Consider the following 18,422-nt stretch of genomic DNA (forward strand, 5'->3'; position numbering starts at 1 on the left):
TTGCAAAAACGGAACTGCTTGTGATCCCGGCCAACCCAAAGATTCACCACAACCTTGCCATTCAACTAGGCTCATCAACGATTACACCGTCCAGCACAGCCAGAAACCTGGGAGTGGTAATCGATGATCGGCTTAACCTCACAAGTCATGTTGCCAGCACCACCCGGTCCTGTAGATTCATCCTCTACAACATTAGGAAAATTAGACCTTTCCTATCGGAGCACTCTACGCAAGTCCTAGTCCAGGCTCTTGTCCTGTCCAAACTGGATTATTGCAATGCGCTTCTGGCTGGACTTCCTGCTTGCACAATCAAACCTCTCCAGATGATCCAGAATGCGGCGGCAAGAGTGGTCTTCAATGAACCGAAGAGAGCGCATGTAACTCCGCTCTTCATCAGGTTACACTGGCTCCCTGTTGCCGCCCGCATAGAGTTCAAAGCTTTGCTCCTGGCCTACAAGACCAACACCAGATCTGCACCATCGTAACTCCACTCACTAATGCAGATCTATGTTCCTGCCAGATCACTGCGGTCTGCAAAGGAACAACGACTAGTGGTACCATCCCAAAAAGGAAAAAAGTCACTCTCCCGTACCTTCTCTGGATCTGTTCCACATTGGTGGAACGATCTACCAGCTGCTACAAGATCAGCAGACTCGGTTGCCATCTTTAAAAAACGCCTAAAAACGCATCTCTTCCGTCAACACGTCGCTGATTGATTTTTCCTAATTCTCTTCCCTTTCCTTCTTTAAAAAAAAAAAACCCTTACTAACCTCACTATTCTTAGCTTTTTATACTGTGCTAGGCTTTAATGGACTAGTTTGATGCACTTATGTATTTTGTTGCCTATGTTGTTATAATTGCTTCCAATGTTTCCTCATCTGTAAGTCGCTTTGGATAAAAGCGTCTGCTAAATGACTAAATGTAAATGTAAATTTCAAAATGTTCGTACGCATGGGTCACAGTTTGCGAGCAGGTACGCAAATATTTCCGTAAAGTTTGTTTTTATAAATCACAACTTATGCTTCTGAAGTGGCGTACACCTGTTTCAGTGCCTTTTTGTTGCGTACACAACGGTTATAAATGAGGCCTTGACCAGACAGATATTTACTTCAGGATATTTCCTACTTTAATCAAAAGCTAATTGACGGCTGTTGTTAAGATTGGGGTTTCAGGAATACATGTTCACAATGTGGTTGTCAGAGCACTCTGCGTTGTTTAGCAACATTTGGATACACTCATCCATGAAAGATCATGTCAGGGCATGGCATTGAATCAAAAGGTAGTTTATGGCACAATGATGAAAATGCTAGTCTTAAACACTTGCTTAACTAAGACTTTTTCTGATACATTTCTTAAACCTAAAACCAACTCACTCTTAGAGATAACATCACATAAGCATTTACTTTATCTCTCTCTAATTTAAAAGCATAACCGTCAGGTTTGATGTGCGAGAGTCACACTGGATGCCAGGCCACCTTTTGCCAGGAATAGTCAGGCCACCTGCATCAGTTATCGAATTGAAGGGAGGCTGGGGGAATCTGAAACTGTCATGATCCTGCCTCTCCTTGTCTTGGTTTTTGAGTCTTGTGGCAGGATCATGTCAGTCCCATGTGTTTTGTGTGGAGAAAGAGCATTGTTTTGGTTTGAGAAGCCATGCTCTCTCTCCGGTGTCACGTCCTTTAGCCCCGCCCCCTTGTTTCCCTGTGCAGTCCATTAGTGTTAGTCTTGTCTCCAGCCCTGATCCATCTTTCCCTTAGTGTTTCAGTCCCCTCACCTGCCTCGTGCAATCCTCCTGTTAGCTTTCCCTTAGTGTTTCATCCTTGTCACCTGTGGCCACTCTCCCTGTGTCATCAGTCCTTGTTAGTGTTTTCCCTTTATCAAGCCCCAGTTTTCCCTCTGTCCCTTGTCGGTTCATTGTCATTTTTTCATTATCGTACTGTTGTGGAATTTTCTTATTCCTTAATCAAGGTGAGTCAATTTTGACAAACGCAATATACAGAGACATCAGGTACTTTGCAAAGTATTTTATTGTCGTTTAATCTGCATCATAAGCAATGAGCATGGTGCAGAGCAAAGGCGCTCTTTCCTCCTGCACCCAGAGTTTATATATTAAAACGTGAAAACCCCCTCCCTTTGCCCCCTAGCCAGAATCCCGAGCTGGTTTCCGAGAAGTGATGCCCGTTATTCCAAACAGAACATCTTGGCCTCTGCTCGAGGGCAAAGGCAGAGTGGTATGACGCGTATAGAGAAAAACATGATAACATAGAGAAGAAAACATAGATAGAAACTTCATAAACATATAGATAGACACATCAAGAAGCTAGACTAGAAAATTTCCATTACATTCCCCCCTTTTATCATATATGATAACCAAAATCTTTATACTTTGACCCGTAAGATGAGCAACGCCCTTTCCCTCATAACTAAAATTTTTCTGAGTTACAGCTAGTCTAAAACTTTCTCTCTTTCCTTTTTATTTAGCCGTCCCAGGGGACATAATGGCCCACATTTTCAAATTTCGTTGCCTTATCCACAACATCACCTGAGGTACACGTACCTCTACACAAATACATATTTGTTCCCCAGTACCTAGCAGAATTAGGGTAACACTGTCCCTCCCCATACTATTTTATTAAACTTGGAATATAGTGTTGCACAAAAAAAATTCTATAATCTCTAATTTCTCGGGGTTCGATGCGTCCCCGACTGGAACAGTTGATTCCCTTTGTCAGCACGACCATTGCGAAGAGCCATTGTGGATGGAGTTGCCCCTCCTTGGACCTTTTTGCAGTGGGAGGTGTGTCTTTCCCACGACTTCCTGGAAGCTGTGTAATGATTTGTCAGCTCCATTTGCTACTGCTCTTTTGACCTGCACAAAAATTTTGAGAGCAAAAAACACAAAAACACATTGCTTGTAACATCCCCCCTTTTGACACGTGGTCTAGACCACGTGTCAAAATTGCAAAAGCAGGGAAAAAATGTTTTGGCAAACAGGTGAGGCCATTTGGGCCCCCCCAAACATTGTCTGTGTATTTACATGAGCACTCCTTCCAGAATGCACGGTCAGCTGGTTCTGCAAAATGTTTGCATCTCTGCAAGAGAAAAAGTTTTGTTAGTGATTTCTGGAGACAATCTGTCTGTCTCTGATGTTGCTTGCTTTGCTGCAAGGTCAGCTTGTCGGCTTCCTGCAAAAAATAGTTTCAGATACAAAAGTGTGTGTGTCAGTCACACACAACAATGGCTGATGGGATAAGAATGGCAGATAGCATATCAGCAACCGGTGTCTGATTAAGAATGTTTTTACCATCAGCTTTTAAAAAGTTTCTGTGTTTCCACAGTGTGCCAAAATCATGAGTTACACCAAATGCATATCTACTATCTGTGTGAATGTCTACATTTTTATTCTTTGCTAATTCGCATGCGCGTGTGAGTGCAATGAGCTCTGCTGTCTGAGCAGAGAAATGGTCCCTAAAAATTATATCAATTGCTTCTTTGCTTTTGGACTTGCGATGTCTGTAATTGCAGACACGCTTTGCGGACAGCTGTCTGCCGCGGTCAGTAATTTCGTGACCCAAAAACGAGCAAATTGTTTTGCCAGCTGGACTTTGGAGATATTCACTTTGTGTCCTTCGTGTGCCAAATGAGTGAGCAGTCGTACCGTGTTCTTCACATTGCGCTTTGGTGGGTGCACATAAAAGAATGTCATCCACATACTGAAGCAATGCCACCCCCTTCGGGAGATGGAATGGCTCCAGTGATTGTCGCAGTGCCCCGTTGTAAATGGTCGGTGATTCGCAGTACCCTTGGCATAGACGTGTGAATGTATATGGCCTGCCATCAAAATAAAAAGGCGAACCAGTATTGTGAGTCTGGGTTTACCGGCACACTGAAAAACGCGTTTGACAAATCAATCACCGTATACCATTTCGTCTCAGGCGGAATTTGGCTGAGGATGGTATACGGGTTGGGTACGTTTGGTGCTCGTGGCTGTACTGCGGCATTAACTGCTTGCAAATCTTGTACGAACCGCCATTCAACGGGTGCTCCCTTTTCTCTGATCTTTTTAACTGGAAACAAAGGTGTGCGCACAGGTGAATTTGGGCATGGCACAACTATGCCTTTATTTTTTTAATCTTTTTAAACTCATTAAATATTGGCCTTATGCCATTGAGGGCTTCTGGTTTGAGGCTTCTGTTTTGAGGGGGAATTGCTGTTTGCGTGGACGAAAATTACCCTTGGGCTTTATCACACAACAGGTTCACAGTTCCTAATCAACCAAACATAATATTTTCCTGTTATCAACAGTTGTACGGGCACCTTTCCCAAAATTTCTGGTATGTAAATACTCTTCATTAATCTTTTTGTGTGTGAAAACACTTCAAGTCCCCTTGTTGCTGACAGACAGGCATGATTCTCACGATGGGCATGCAACACATTTGAATATTGCACGTCGTCCCTTTTAACCCATTCTATGGCGTGCGCATATTTGTCAGCAAAACACCCACAGCTCCCCACACCATTGTAATCAACGTCATGAGGCTCTGTGAGGCAATACATTCTACATCGTACTTACGTAATTCAAAACTACATCGTACAGCTGTACGAGCGCTGCACTCGGGTCGTGTTGGTATCATGCTCAATCTGTCATCATACACATTATGACTCTGCCCAGCAAATGAATCGGGCAGCAGTCAGACATGAGAAACCTGTGTTGAAATTTGACACTCCCCAACTCACATTGCACCCTTTTGACATAAATTATTTTACCTTAGAGCCACTAGCATTTAGGGAAAACACAGCTAGTTTAGACTCTGGCAAATTTAAACACTTCTTGTGAATCACAGTAGGCTATTTGTTGCCCCTGAATCTATCAAAAATTCAAGCGGTTTGTTGCACACAAGCATTGTGCATTTTAGCAAAGTTCAGAAAGCGTTTTCATTCATCATGGAATGTGAGCTAAGCAGATCTTCATTGCATACAGTAGGAAAAAGCATTTCTTCATTGCATATTCTAAGGGAAATCATACTCACCACCCTCGGAATGATGCCTCACCTCCTCACTTCCATCTACCTTTTCTCTTGACCTCCGTGATCTCCGAGGCTCAGGACAATCTTTCCGCCAGTGCCCCAATCTTTTGCAGTTAAAACATTTTTCTGGATCATAATCAACAGAGGGTTTAAAACCTCCTCTCCCTCGCCATCTTCCTATTCTTCGTTGTTCTCCTCCGATATTCATTAGAGCCATGTGGAGTTCTTTATCTTGGGTGTTTTTCTTCTGAAGCTCTTTCTTGCCTGTTTGTCTTTCGGCGTTTACAGCATGACGGATGATCTCGCTCATTCTCGCGCGATCTGGCTCGATGCATGATTTTTCCACTTCTCGTCTCAGCTCTTCTCTGAGGTTCCGCAGAAAAGTGGATCTGAGATGTCCTTCGAACGGACCAATGTCTGGTCCGTCTGCATCGGGTTGAAGTCCAGAATGTTCTTTAAATACTTCCTCCACAGGCCATTTACCCTGTAACTTTCTCAGGTCAGATGGTTTCAGTTTGACTTTCAACAGTCTCTCTAATTCTTTCATTGAGGGTGAGAATTCTTTGCAAAATGTCAAAAGTTCTTTATCTGTCGGTGCTGGTTGCGCTCTTTCTTGCTTTTGACGCACCACGGGCTGTGGTGGAGACGGCACTTGTGCTGGTGGAGACACTGGTGGGGGCACTGGAGCTGCCTCGATCGGGTTCAGATGTCGGTGAGGAGGGACACAATCATCCTCCGGTTGGTGGTTGTACTCAGTCATAGATGGGGGTAAAGAAGACAGAGGGGTCAAATCATTATATTCAAGCAAAACAGGGTACAATGGAGTTTTCGGTGGTAGCAGTTCTTCCAATGCCTTTTCTTTAAAAACATAGTCACGTCTATTTGCTTCCTTCTCCCATAATTCTAAACATTTACACGCTTCGTCATATTTTTCTCTTTCTTTTTTTTGGACATTTTAAATATGTCCTTTTTCCCCATGTGTTCTCTTATTTTCTCTAATTTTGTGGTACTAAATGTACCGTTTCCTGGAAAGTTACCTTTTTCTTTTAAATAGGGTACACCTTGTAAACTTCCCGTTCCCCACCTTTTCCTCATTTCTCTGTATGTTGGTTTATCCATATTCACGATTCTGAGTAGTCCCCCCTCTAATCAGGCTGTTTAGAATCTAACACGATTCAGAGTAGTCCCCCCTCTAATCAGGCTGTTTAGAATCTAACACGATTCAGAGTAGTCCCCCCTTCTTAAATCAGACTGTTTAGAATCTAACACGATTCAGAGTAGTCCCCCCTTCTTAAATCAGACTGTTTAGCGCTAAGTAGTCTCCCCTTAATCAGGCTGTTTAGAATCTTTTTGACTTTTTGTGCCTTGCACTGAGTTCTTTTGGGATCACGTCAGCTTGGGGTCCGGAGTAGAGTTCTCTCATCCCTGTATGGGGTTAGAGCTGGATTTGCTATGTCCAGGATGATCAGTCAACTCTAGTCCGTTCTCCGTCAGCCTTGTGATCCCATACCTCGTCGCCAAATTGTTGTGGAATTTTCTTATTCCTTAATCAAGGTGAGTCAATTTTGACAAACGCAATATACAGAGACATCAGGTACTTTGCAAAGTATTTTATTGTCGTTTAATCTGCATCATAAGCAATGAGCATGGTGCAGAGCAAAGGCGCTCTTTCCTCCTGCACCCAGAGTTTATATATTAAAACGTGAAAACCCCCTCCCTTTGCCCCCTAGCCAGAATCCCGAGCTGGTTTCCGAGAAGTGATGCCCGTTATTCCAAACAGAACATCTTGGCCTCTGCTCGAGGGCAAAGGCAGAGTGGTATGACGCGTATAGAGAAAAACATGATAACATAGAGAAGAAAACATAGATAGAAACTTCATAAACATATAGATAGACACATCAAGAAGCTAGACTAGAAAATTTCCATTACAGTACCTCCTCACGTCACCTTGTTGGATTATTCCTGTCTATGGATTATCGTGTTTGTTCCTGTTCTAAGTTTGTGGATTTTGTTGATTTATTATTCAAAGGACTTTGTTTGTTTTGTTCCCCTTGTGGAAAGTTTTAGTTTACATTTTTGTCTTGTTTTAGATCATGTTCTCCCCATCGAGGGTCTTTTGTTTAAATAAAGTTTTTGTTATTTAACTCTGCTGCCTGCGTTTGGGTTCTGTCCACACCCCGTGACAGAAACCCTCAGATATTTTTATTTGAGTAAAAATGATAATGACAAATGTGATTAAATTAATTATTTACAATAATTTATAATCAGTTTGTTTATGGGCAAGGTGTCATGTCTCTTTAAATCTTCAATGCCCCACCCGCTAAAGACCGCTAAGCGCAGGACATTGTTGACATGACTCAAAAATGGAGAATAATAAACCTACACTCGCAATCGGGGAGAAGAGAAAGAGAAATCTTTACTTTTTTGAGGGGTCATTTTCTCTCTTATTATACTATATTTATCAACTCCATGTATTCTTTTGACAGAATTAGACAGGCTTTTGTATTCCTGGTGTAAATTATAATTAGCCCTGGTTCTGGGGTGCTAGAGATCTCAATGAAGATGAGTGACAGCTTTTTAGTAATAATAAAGTGAGGGCTTGTTGTGCGGTTTCTTTGCTATATATAATACATCCAGAATGTGATAAAACTTGTTTATCATGATGCATAGACCAACAGCCACATACACGCTGCAAACTGGAATTATACTTAGTGTACCAAAATGGCTAGCAGCGGCTCTGTTGATAGCTATAGTTGGTTCCTGAATACAGCAGACTTTTGGACTGAAATGGTTAAATAGTCTGCTGACTGACAGACTCACTCATAACAATCCCTTGCCGCCACCTACTGGACTTACTATGTAAACTGCACTCAAATCCTTGAAAAATTTGACAAATAGACTGACAACCGGACTTGTCACAATTTATAGTTAACTATAGTTAACTGTAGTTAACTAGTTTCTTGCATTTAAACAAGTCTTTTCGAACAAACATTATTATCACAGTGTCAATCATCCAGTTGTTTTTAGGGAAAATGGTAAATAATGCTAGAATTATTCTGTTGGACAAACACTAGGCTACTGTTCAAAAGTCATTACAAGCCTGCATTCATTTTATCCAAAATACAGCGAATGAAGTCAAGTCAGCTTTACATATATAGCGCTTTTTACAATTTTCATTGTTACAAAGCAGCTGTACAAGAAAACATTGACTATAAGGTTATCTAAGTCAAAACGCAGGTCAAATATCAGACAGACTATAAATTCCTATATGCAGTGTTAATTAAATAAAACTATAAAGTTCTAGATGCCCGATTAGGCCTGTTTCAAATAAATACTATATAGTTATGTATATTATGATAAAATATATTGTGTATTTTGTATAAACTGAATATGTTGCTAGACCCTAAATGGGGGGACCCCCCATAAAACTTGATTCAATTCGAGTACTGGTTATATCTTTATTTCATAAACTGTTAGATTGATTTGATATACCGTCATAACTGCTTAGTCACATGTTGACCTGTCAAAAACCTTAAAATTTTCTGATGAATATAGAGCTCAAATACTTATAAAAGACTCATTATTCAACGAAGATTCTTCAAAGGATCATGTTAGACCTTCAATTAAAACTTTGGAAAAACTTCATCTTCATGGTGAGACATTGAGTGACTATTGGAGAGTTAAGAGAATACCGTGCGGCTTGAGGATTCCTATTCCTTTTGTCAGCAAGGACAACCCGAGCTTCTGTTTTGAACAAGTTTGCCTTTGATCTCTGTTCAGGACATTACGACACAGTTGGTGGACATTCGTAAGGAAATGGATGAAGTGAAAACTAAATTATCGGAGGAATACCCGGAGAAGGAACAACTAGACTCAGTATTTCTTCATTTAAACCAACGGATTGTGGAACTAAAAAATAGACTATTGCCTCTAAGAAGAGTAAATTTGAAAGAGATGCTTCTGATTATGTCTTCTAGGTATAATCCATCCAGATTCTCGTCTGCTCAGTCGTTTGAGACTCTTAAGAGTTTTTTAATGGGAATCATGTGGGGATACATCAAGCATGACTCATTGAACACTGGAAATTCTATGGCTGACGTGAGATTACATTAGGGATGCACCGATATGTAAATGTTTTGCCTATAACCATAACCGATAATTATTTAACATTGGAAGCCGATAACTGATACATTGCAGATATAAAGTTTCTAAATATTAATATTACGTTTCCTAAGACTGAAACAAAAGGCAAAAAAAGTTTATTTAAAAACATTGACTGCAAACACAAGGTAAATTTTGCTTCAGCGCAAGTTCTGCCAGGAACACTCAATCTTGCATCATCCACTACCAATCAACACCTAACCAATCACCTCCCAACATGGAACATAAAAGATCGCCACTTACCCCTTTCTACCTCCGCAGTCGAAGCAACAGGGATGGCTAATAGCAGATGGTGAATGATCGCGACAGAACGATACTGTACTGTTCTGTACTTAAACTGTGAGCAACATGCAGCTGAAGAAGGAATTTTTGTCGATTTATCGGTTTTAATATATCGGCCTAAATTGTATTATCGACCGTAATTAAAAATTACCATTCAGCCGATACCGATATAGCCGATAATCTTTCGTGCATCCCTAATTTACATTCACAGAGTACGGATCCCGATACTTCTAAAAAGGACACTAACTCCACTGTACAACATTGTGCTATGTTAAGAGGTATATCTGCTTTTGTTCCTTTTTAAAACAGAAATGCATCATTGGAAACCTATAGGATTGTTGAAAGTGATGTTGTGTCTAGGTTAAAGGGAAAAAGGCAATATAAACTTGCGCATAATCTTACAGATTTACAATTGTCTGAATTGGAATCTCTCAAAAAAGATTTGACTATAGTTATCCAAAGTGCCAATAAAGGTGGGGCTTTGGTGATCTTAAATCGATCTGACTATGAATCTGGAAATTTTTTTACACGTTTTCAAAGGTTTTGGTTTTGTATGTTTGCAGGTGCACTATTTATAATTTAATTGGATTATGATTATTTAAATGTAGTTTGAATTAGACTTTTGCGTATGTTTATATATTGATGCATTATTATTATTGCACAATTATAATTGTATTTTATTTATAGGCCTTTCAGAGCTTTACATGAGACTGCACAGCCCCAGAGAATGCTACTAGCACACTGAGAAGGACTGTTGCATCATGAGTTGTAAGAATCCTCCTGCAATGATTCTCCAAGCCACTAGGAGGCACTGTCTGATCCCTCTTGCAACTACTCTCCCAGCCACTGGGCGGCACCACCTGCTGTGAACTCTTTAGTTATTACTGCTCATCAAGTTAATGTGTTCCACCTGTATTTTGCCCTATTTAAGTTTTCAGTTTTCATTGAGCTTTCATTCAGTCTTGAGCTTACCATCTGGGGAATTCCTGAGTCCGAGAAGCGTTGAGTGATGTTTTGCTGCTGCCAGTTGGCTTACTTTGTTTTTGTAAAGCTATGACTGCTCTTTTGTTTGTATTTGAGAACTGAGATCAAGTAAAGACTACACGCTTTTGAGTTATCTGAGCTTCCTAGTTTGCTTTGGCTTGTGCACATGGGTCTTCTAAAAGATTGTCCTCCTCAGTAGACCGGCGGTAGACTAATAGCTTTCTCTGAGCAGGAGACCTGGGTTCCAGCCCCACCTCTGACACTTTATGTCAGACACTTGCGACAGCAAGACTGAACCATGGAAGTAGACCCAGTAGAAGAACATGGTCCTCCCTCCAATGTGGAGCGCATCCTCTGAGCTTTCTGGCCAAGCTTCAGCCATTAACAAGCATGAACAGATTCTAATTGAGATTCTCCAACATCTAAGACATCAATCTACATCTCAAGCTTCTCCAGCTCTGCCAACCCAGTTCATATCTCGAGCTGGTCCAGTCCTACCAGCCCAGTCTCAAGGTACCTCTCAGCCAGGTCCAACAGCAGGTCTTCTACTCGAGCCTAGACTTCCAGTCCCTGAGAGGTATCGAGGATTTATAACAGTGTACTCGTGCTTTCCAATTACAACCTAACAGGGAGCAGCAGAGTGGCGTATATGACAACCCTTCTCACTGGAAAAGCGTTAGATTGGGCTACAGCTCTCTAGGAGCAGCAGTCTCCTCTCACGACCAGCAGAGATGAGGAAGGTTTTTCACCACCGTGTTAGTGGAGTAGATGTTGATCATCGATTGCTTCAACTTGCCCAAGGAAGATGCGTCTTCCTTCGTGTTACAGAGTTTGCTATCGAGTTCCACACCCTAGCTGCAGAGAGTGAATGGGATCAGCGAGCTCTGAAATCTGCGTTCCATCGTGCTCTTTCACACAAATTAAAAGATGAGTCGGCATACAGAGACCCAGCCCCTGATTTGGAGTCTCTGATAGATGTTGCCATCAGACTGGACAACCGCATCCGGGATCGACAAGGTGAACGTTGTCGTAAGACTCGACTGCCCGAGTTTAACACCTTTACTGGTTCCAAGGAGCCGTCCTCACTAATCGGATGGTCTGAGGAGCCTATGCAGCGGGGAGAACCTGAATGACACAGGCAGAGAGGGAGAGACGGATGAGAGATATGTGCTGCCTGTATTGCAGTGAGCCAGGTCACTTCCGAGCCAACTGCCCTGAACTGGTGGGAAAAGGCAGCTCTCACCCAAGAAGCTCTCATGACAAGAGTAATAACTTACCCCCGACCAGCAGTTTCGGGTCTTTCCATTGATGTCTCACTCTCCTGGGGCAATGAACTTCATGAGCTCAACGCTTTCATAGACTCCGGTGCTGCAGTGAATTTCAAGGACTTTACACTGGCCTCACAGTTAAAGATTCAGCCCATCACTCCATGATCCTCTGACTGTTACTGTATTGGATGGGAGACCCTTCTGGCCAGGTTAGCCAGTGCACCACATTCCTCCACTTTCAAGTGGTTTCTCATAGATAAGTGATAATATTTTTTTTAATCAATTCACCTGAATTCCCTCTGATTCTTGGGTATCCTTGGCTAGTGTTGCATTATCGGCAAATTAATTGGTAGTCCAACAAGATAAGTGGGGGTGGGGTCTAACTACTGAGGGGTCTAACTGCTGCTTATTTGAGCATGGGTAAATCCTATTTGCACATGGGTCTTCTAAAAGACTGTCTTCCTCAGTAGACCACCGGTAGACTAATAGATTTTTCTTACCAGGAGACCCAGGTTCTAGCCCCACCTCTGACACTTCATGTAAGACACTTGTGACATGAGTTTTATTCATAACTGTTAGCATTCGCATTATTTCGATTAATATACACTGACCAAAATTAGCTGAACTCAAAGATCTAAGACTTTTTCTATGTACACAAAAGTCCTATTTCTCTCAAATATTGTTCACAAATCTGTCGAAATCTGGTACTTCTTTGCCAAGATAATCACTCCACCTCACAGGTATGGCATATCAAGATGCTGATTAGACAGACGGGGCAAGGAAAAGCGACAAACATGCAACGTATGTGTAAAATACAGAGTTATTTTTTTACCTTGAATCGCGTATACACATTACATCTAAAAGAAACTGTAATATTTGTTTTAGATGTGTCATATGACCCCTTTAAACTTGCTTTGCTTTGACTGTCATTACAGTAACATGCAGCTGCTTGAGTTCTCACAACTGGTCTCACTGACTAGTCTTAAAGGTAAAAATGAGATGACTAATGTCTAAGACTAGTCTAAGCAGTTATGCAATCTGCCCTTGGTCACACATGACACATTACATTGACCATATAACCCCAATTGTAGCACCTTTACACTGGTTGATTATAAAATACTGCCACTCACTTAACCTTAAATAGTTTAGCTCCTGCATATTGAACAGAACTAATACGCTACAATCCATCACACTCCTTAAGATCGCGAAACCCCTAAGGCTAAGAAAACCCTTAAATTCTAATTGTAACTAAGTGGAACAGCCTTACTGACACGGTTGGGGGCTCAGACATTTAATTATTAATTTAAATCTAGACTGAAAACACATCTCTTTAGCCTAGCATACATAAATGAGGAATAATGATTCCTTATAATTATTATAATTAATTGGCTAAGAACAGCCGCTATGCTAACTATTCTCTGCTTAGTTTTCACATCGGGATGCTCATCCCGAGTTAACTACTAAGTCAGCTTCAAAGTCCCTTGCAAGGATTTTAGATGATGCCAGTTCCAGACTATACAAAAGATTTCAAACTTAATTTATTTTTTATACAATTTTATTGTTTTATGTGATTGTATACCGTATTGTGCATGCCCTTGTGTAAAGCTGCTTTGCAACAGTGTAAACTGTGAAAAGCACTATACAAATAAACGTGAATTGAATAAAGTTAATATGCTTAATAAATTGGAAGTGTTTCCTACTGACATTTATTTTTACAATGAATTTATTCACTATGTTCTCATATTTCCAAAATATCGTTTATCATGTAAAATATTGTGATTTAATTGTCTTATATAAAAGCTAATATGTTGACAAGTTGTGAATGTTGTTTTCATGGATGGAACCGGAGTCAGACAGGTGGTAAGTGAAATATACGTTTATTGCAGGAACACAGATGCAGTAGAGAAATGGTGAGTAAATGAACAACGGATAACCAGACTGGGACTGAAGAGCAGGGTGATAAAGTCTCTTGGTTGCAGATGGCAGATGAAGGCTTTAGATGAGGATTGCAGGGTACTTGGATGAGTAGGTAGAGAGTCTGGGAGTCATCTCAGATGATGAGATGATGACTGAGTGCTGAATTTAAAGGTGGTGGACTGATGAGGTGCAGGTGATGGTGATTAATATTCAGAGGAAGTCGAACGAGTGGGAGGAGTTAGTGAGGATGGTGGAATCCTGCTGTTTAGGGGCTCGCTCTACAGTGCCACTTCTGTAGTAGAGATCTTTTATTGCCTTTATTCCTAAGGGGATATGACACTTCTGGTTATCATTCCTATGACATTTAGAATCTTCTGCATTTTCAGACAAACCAGAACTAGACGTTGAGATAAAATAAATGAGAGCAAAATATAATATTAATTCATATACATTATAAAATAATATTAGTTTACCAAAAAATACACATTCAGTCATCATTTAATGACCCCTAATGACCTTCGAAACTTGCATATGACTGTTCTGTGGAACACAAAAGAAGATCTTCAAAATATCTGCAGTCATACATAGTTTGGGAAGACATGGGGGGTTGTAAAAGCAAAGATTTTCGGCTAACTATCCCGGGAATTATTGCAAATTCATCATACGATGTGCAGCGGTACTAACAAAAACTATGTGCATTCTCACATTGCAATTAATAAGAAGACGGTTGAAACAACAATACGCGTATTTTTTGCATGTCATGGTTAGGTTATTTTAGTTTCGCTTACATGTTTTTATTGGTCCAGGACGTGGGAGGAGCTCGCAGATCCCTTGCGGAGGATGCTGCTGGATATGATTGTGTACAGACACGATGCAGGAAACTTGACCGCAGCTAAACACACATGGGGGATGTCACACACATTTAGCCAACGCAGTTGCTATGAAGTTTGTGTATTTTCCCCCAATCTTGCGCTACAATGGAGCCATCAAAGACGCCGGTCCGCCCCCGCTCCACTGCCCATCACTGACCACAGACGCTTCACTCGCGCTATGAGCGTATAAACAGCAGCATCATCATCTGATTTTAGGACAGGCCTCTTCATGGCCAGATCAGCCAACAGAAACGGGGAGGACGGAGACTCCGGGGTCTCTGCTCCTTCAGAAAGAGGGGAGATGAGGGAGCTGTCTCTGGAGGAGGTGCTGAAATGTTATGAGCAGCCCATCAATGAGGAGCAGGCATGGGCTGTGTGTTACCAGTGCTGCAGGGAGCTGAAGCCGCCGCGCCCGAACGCTGCTGTTCAGTTCCTGATCCCAGACCTGTCCGCAATAATCCTGCACAGAGACGGCACTGTTACCGCGCGTCGAAAGCGCACTGGTGAGACCTAAACATTTCTGAAAAACTTTAAAGTGTGTTTATTTATATTTAAAAATGTAAAAGTATTTCTTTTGAACCGACGAAAAGTTGTCTGTGTAATAGTTTTTAAGTAAGTAAACACGCATTTTGCTAAAGGCCTTAAAATATTTTCGCTTCACTATACAGCTAAATAACAAAACGTTTTAATAATCCAATACTAAAGCGTTTAGGCGTCTCTGTGTTATCTGAATGATTTAACATTATCGTTTCGATATTTATAGGCTAATGGCAGGCTATTTTGTGTAGGCCTATTGATTTGTAAAGTAGTTCCATTCGCTTCCCATTTGATGCATTATGGCTTGGCAATATTCACGAATGCCTCATGTTGCTATGATGCAGCTTTTGTGATAAGTTCATTTGTTTGTTTGGGCTAATATCTGAGTGTTTTACCCCTATCTGAAATCACAATACAAGCAGATGACGCTGTTGTCCTACTGAACTTGATAAAAAGAAAAACAGAACATTCTGATTCGAATATTTGATCATTTTCACATATTGAGTAATTGTACTCTGCTTCAGAACGTTTCTTTTGTACATATTATTCCAATGTAGGACATTCCAAAATGTTGACCTGAAATGTGCTAATCAAAATGGAAAAAATTCGGTTTAACTCATGTGATTCTCTGAAAGGAATAGTCCTCCTTCATGCTATTGTAGGTGTACATGACTTACTTTCTTGAGTTATATAAATTCATGTACTGGCTCTTCCTAGCTTTGTGTTTTTAATGGGGCCATTGGTTTTAAAAGGCACTTTCATCGTTAACAAATCTTTAGCTGTTTTTAAACAATATGTATTGTATAAAGCCCTAATATATAAGGTGACACATAGACCGCGGAACTGGGGGGGCCAGGGGGGCCACGGCCCGGGCAACTTTTGTACTCTGACAAACTATCTTATATGAATAAAAGCCTGTAATCTGTGTTTTTTTTACGAGCCAAACAATACTAGTCACCACACAGCTTCACTCACTCTCACCAACTGCTGCCGAAAAAAAAAAACTCACACTGACTGCTGCATTTTGATTTGAAATTAGTGTGCATAGTTTATCAACTACGTCGACATAGTTACAAGGTCTGTCATGTGTGAGCGTCATCGCGAGCTAACGGCGGGCACCTGTTTCACTGCTGGCGGCATTACCAGCTGCGACAATGAAGGGACAGAAGTCAATGTCAGATTTTTTACAAATAAACTGGCAAAACAAAATTAGCAAACTACTCCAGCTTACACGGTGGCCTCAACAACAGACCCGGAGCGTCCATCTCCACCACGGACTCCGACGAGCCCTGGCTAGCTGCTCTCCTCCGGCTTCAAGCCAAGCTACCGACAGTCACTGTACAAGTGAGTGCTGCGAGGGGATCTCACAAAACCCTGCTGTTCTTATGAAGATCAAAAAGGTACAGGGGACTGGGTCTTAAAAACGAGCGAGATCAGTTCAATATCAGTGGTTCAAAGATTTTAACTGGCTGACATTTTGTGACACGAGCGGAAAACTTTACTTGTTTTGTAGGTGTGTGTGTGTCTGTGCGGCTCTGCACATCAATCTAATAATAATCTCTTGACTTGCGATGATAATGACTATAATGTTGATTTAGATTCAAGGCAGCAAGATGAGTTTTGTTTGTGGACTGGGTGTACTTTATGTGTTTGCTATAGTTTCATCTGTGCGTTTATGTGTAAATAGGCCTGTTGTGTGTAAATGTTAGAGTGGGATCAGAGGGGTTAATCTGAGGCAGCATGTGTGCGTGTTCATCATGTGTGTACTGTAGATGTAACTGTGTGGTGTTTCAATGCATATGCGCCCCCACCCCTCCGCATGACTTGAAACTATGGCCCCCCCTTGTTCAGATGCGTTCCGCGGTCCATGAGGTGACAGAACCCTTTTTTAGGCGTAGACAAAAACTAGGCAGCCGCAAGCTTGCCTACCTGTATAAAAGCGTGTTTAAATAATCATCATTGAAACGGTCAAAGCCATCAGGGGCACAGTATCGTAAAAAAAGGTTTGAGGCAAAGAAAGTATGTATAGAGGTATGCTAAAAATAAGTAATTGTTTTGTTAGTTGGTCGCTGGTATATCATCAGTACCAACATAATGACACTTCATATTAGCACTGTAGCACGTGAACCTTTCAGCAACGAGATTTATTAGCATAGTAAAGTAGAATTAAAATAAACTTGACCAGAAATGGAATTCAATATAAAAAACAATGTCAAAAATTAGTTTTATATGAATTTATTGAATATCAAGACAATAATCATTTAAAAACATAACAAATTAATGATTTTTTAGGCTGTAGTGTTAATATAGTTACAAACAGACTGGCATTGTTGTAGGTGTGTGGATCTGTTAATAATACTTAATAGCTGATAACATAATATGTTGTTGTGTTAATTCAAGTAAAAGAAAGTGTTTTTCTGCTGAAGTTTAATATATAGTCCATGTTTAAATATTTGAATTCAGACAATTTTGCAATAATTATTAAATGTGCTTTACCAAATGTTTCTTTTTCTTTCTTATGGAAGGTTGCAAATGATTTGTATGGTGTAGAGGTGGATCAAAGTGGTACGAGGGCAGAGCCATTGGGGGGTGACACAGGGAATCTCGCCTAGCGTGCCAAATAGGCTAGAAACGGCCCTGAGGTGACATGACTTGAGTAGTAGCTGATTTTCAGAGTAGTTCCGTAGAATCATGCAGATCTCTTTCAAGCAATGCTGCAGTGCTCTGCAGTCCACTCGCAAAGCTGCTGGTTCAGGAAGAGGGATAGTTGACAAGGGTCGATTTTCAGTTCACTGCCAAGAGCAAAAACACACAGCTTTGTACCTTAAAGGAATATTTTACAAAAAAAATTATAATATACCAACCCATATAAAAGTATATTCTGTATTTTATATTAAAATGCAGTTTTTTACTTGAACAGGCCTTAAAATGGTCAAGTGCAATAAAACAACTCCACAGAATTAAAAAGTATCTTCTGAAGCAAAACAACACGTTTTCAAGAGAAAATCATTAATATGTTAAGCTTATTAAGAGTTCAGAACATCATGCGTCGGGTAGGAAATGTTCTCCTCTAGTTAACTTCTCCTTAGGTTAGAAATAGGGGCGTGAAATGCAAATGAGTTCCAGTTCGAAATGTAGTGGATTTTAACATACATTGTCCACGTAATAGCCTCTGATATGCAAGTTTCATAGTCAAAGTTTCTAAAAAAAGAAAAGAACGGAGAAAAAACAGAAAATGTAGGTTACTGGTAATTTTCTGCCAGGACAATATCCATTCATTTTATAGACATTTAAGGTAATTGTTAAATACAATGTAATGCAGTGAAAAATTCAAAAATAGATATGAAACGGCTGTAAAAAAACAATACTGAAAA

At 40.7% G+C, this 18,422-nt stretch overlaps 1 protein-coding gene across 1 annotated transcript in view; it reads left to right on the forward strand.

Annotated features, from left to right (window-relative positions):
* Positions 1-14,476: 14,476 nt before the first annotated feature.
* Positions 14,477-18,422, forward strand: part of spire2 (spire-type actin nucleation factor 2) — a 54,629-nt gene continuing 50,683 nt past the window's right edge. Inside the window, exon 1 of the mRNA XM_079449973.1 lies at positions 14,477-15,014. Coding sequence (XP_079306099.1) covers positions 14,741-15,014 — 274 coding nt within the window. The 5' untranslated portion in view covers positions 14,477-14,740. The remainder of the gene's footprint in view (positions 15,015-18,422) is intronic.

The sequence above is a fragment of the Barbatula barbatula genome, assembly GCF_947034865.1.
Source record: "Barbatula barbatula genome assembly, chromosome: 25".
Classification (NCBI taxonomy): Eukaryota; Metazoa; Chordata; class Actinopteri; order Cypriniformes; family Nemacheilidae; genus Barbatula; species Barbatula barbatula.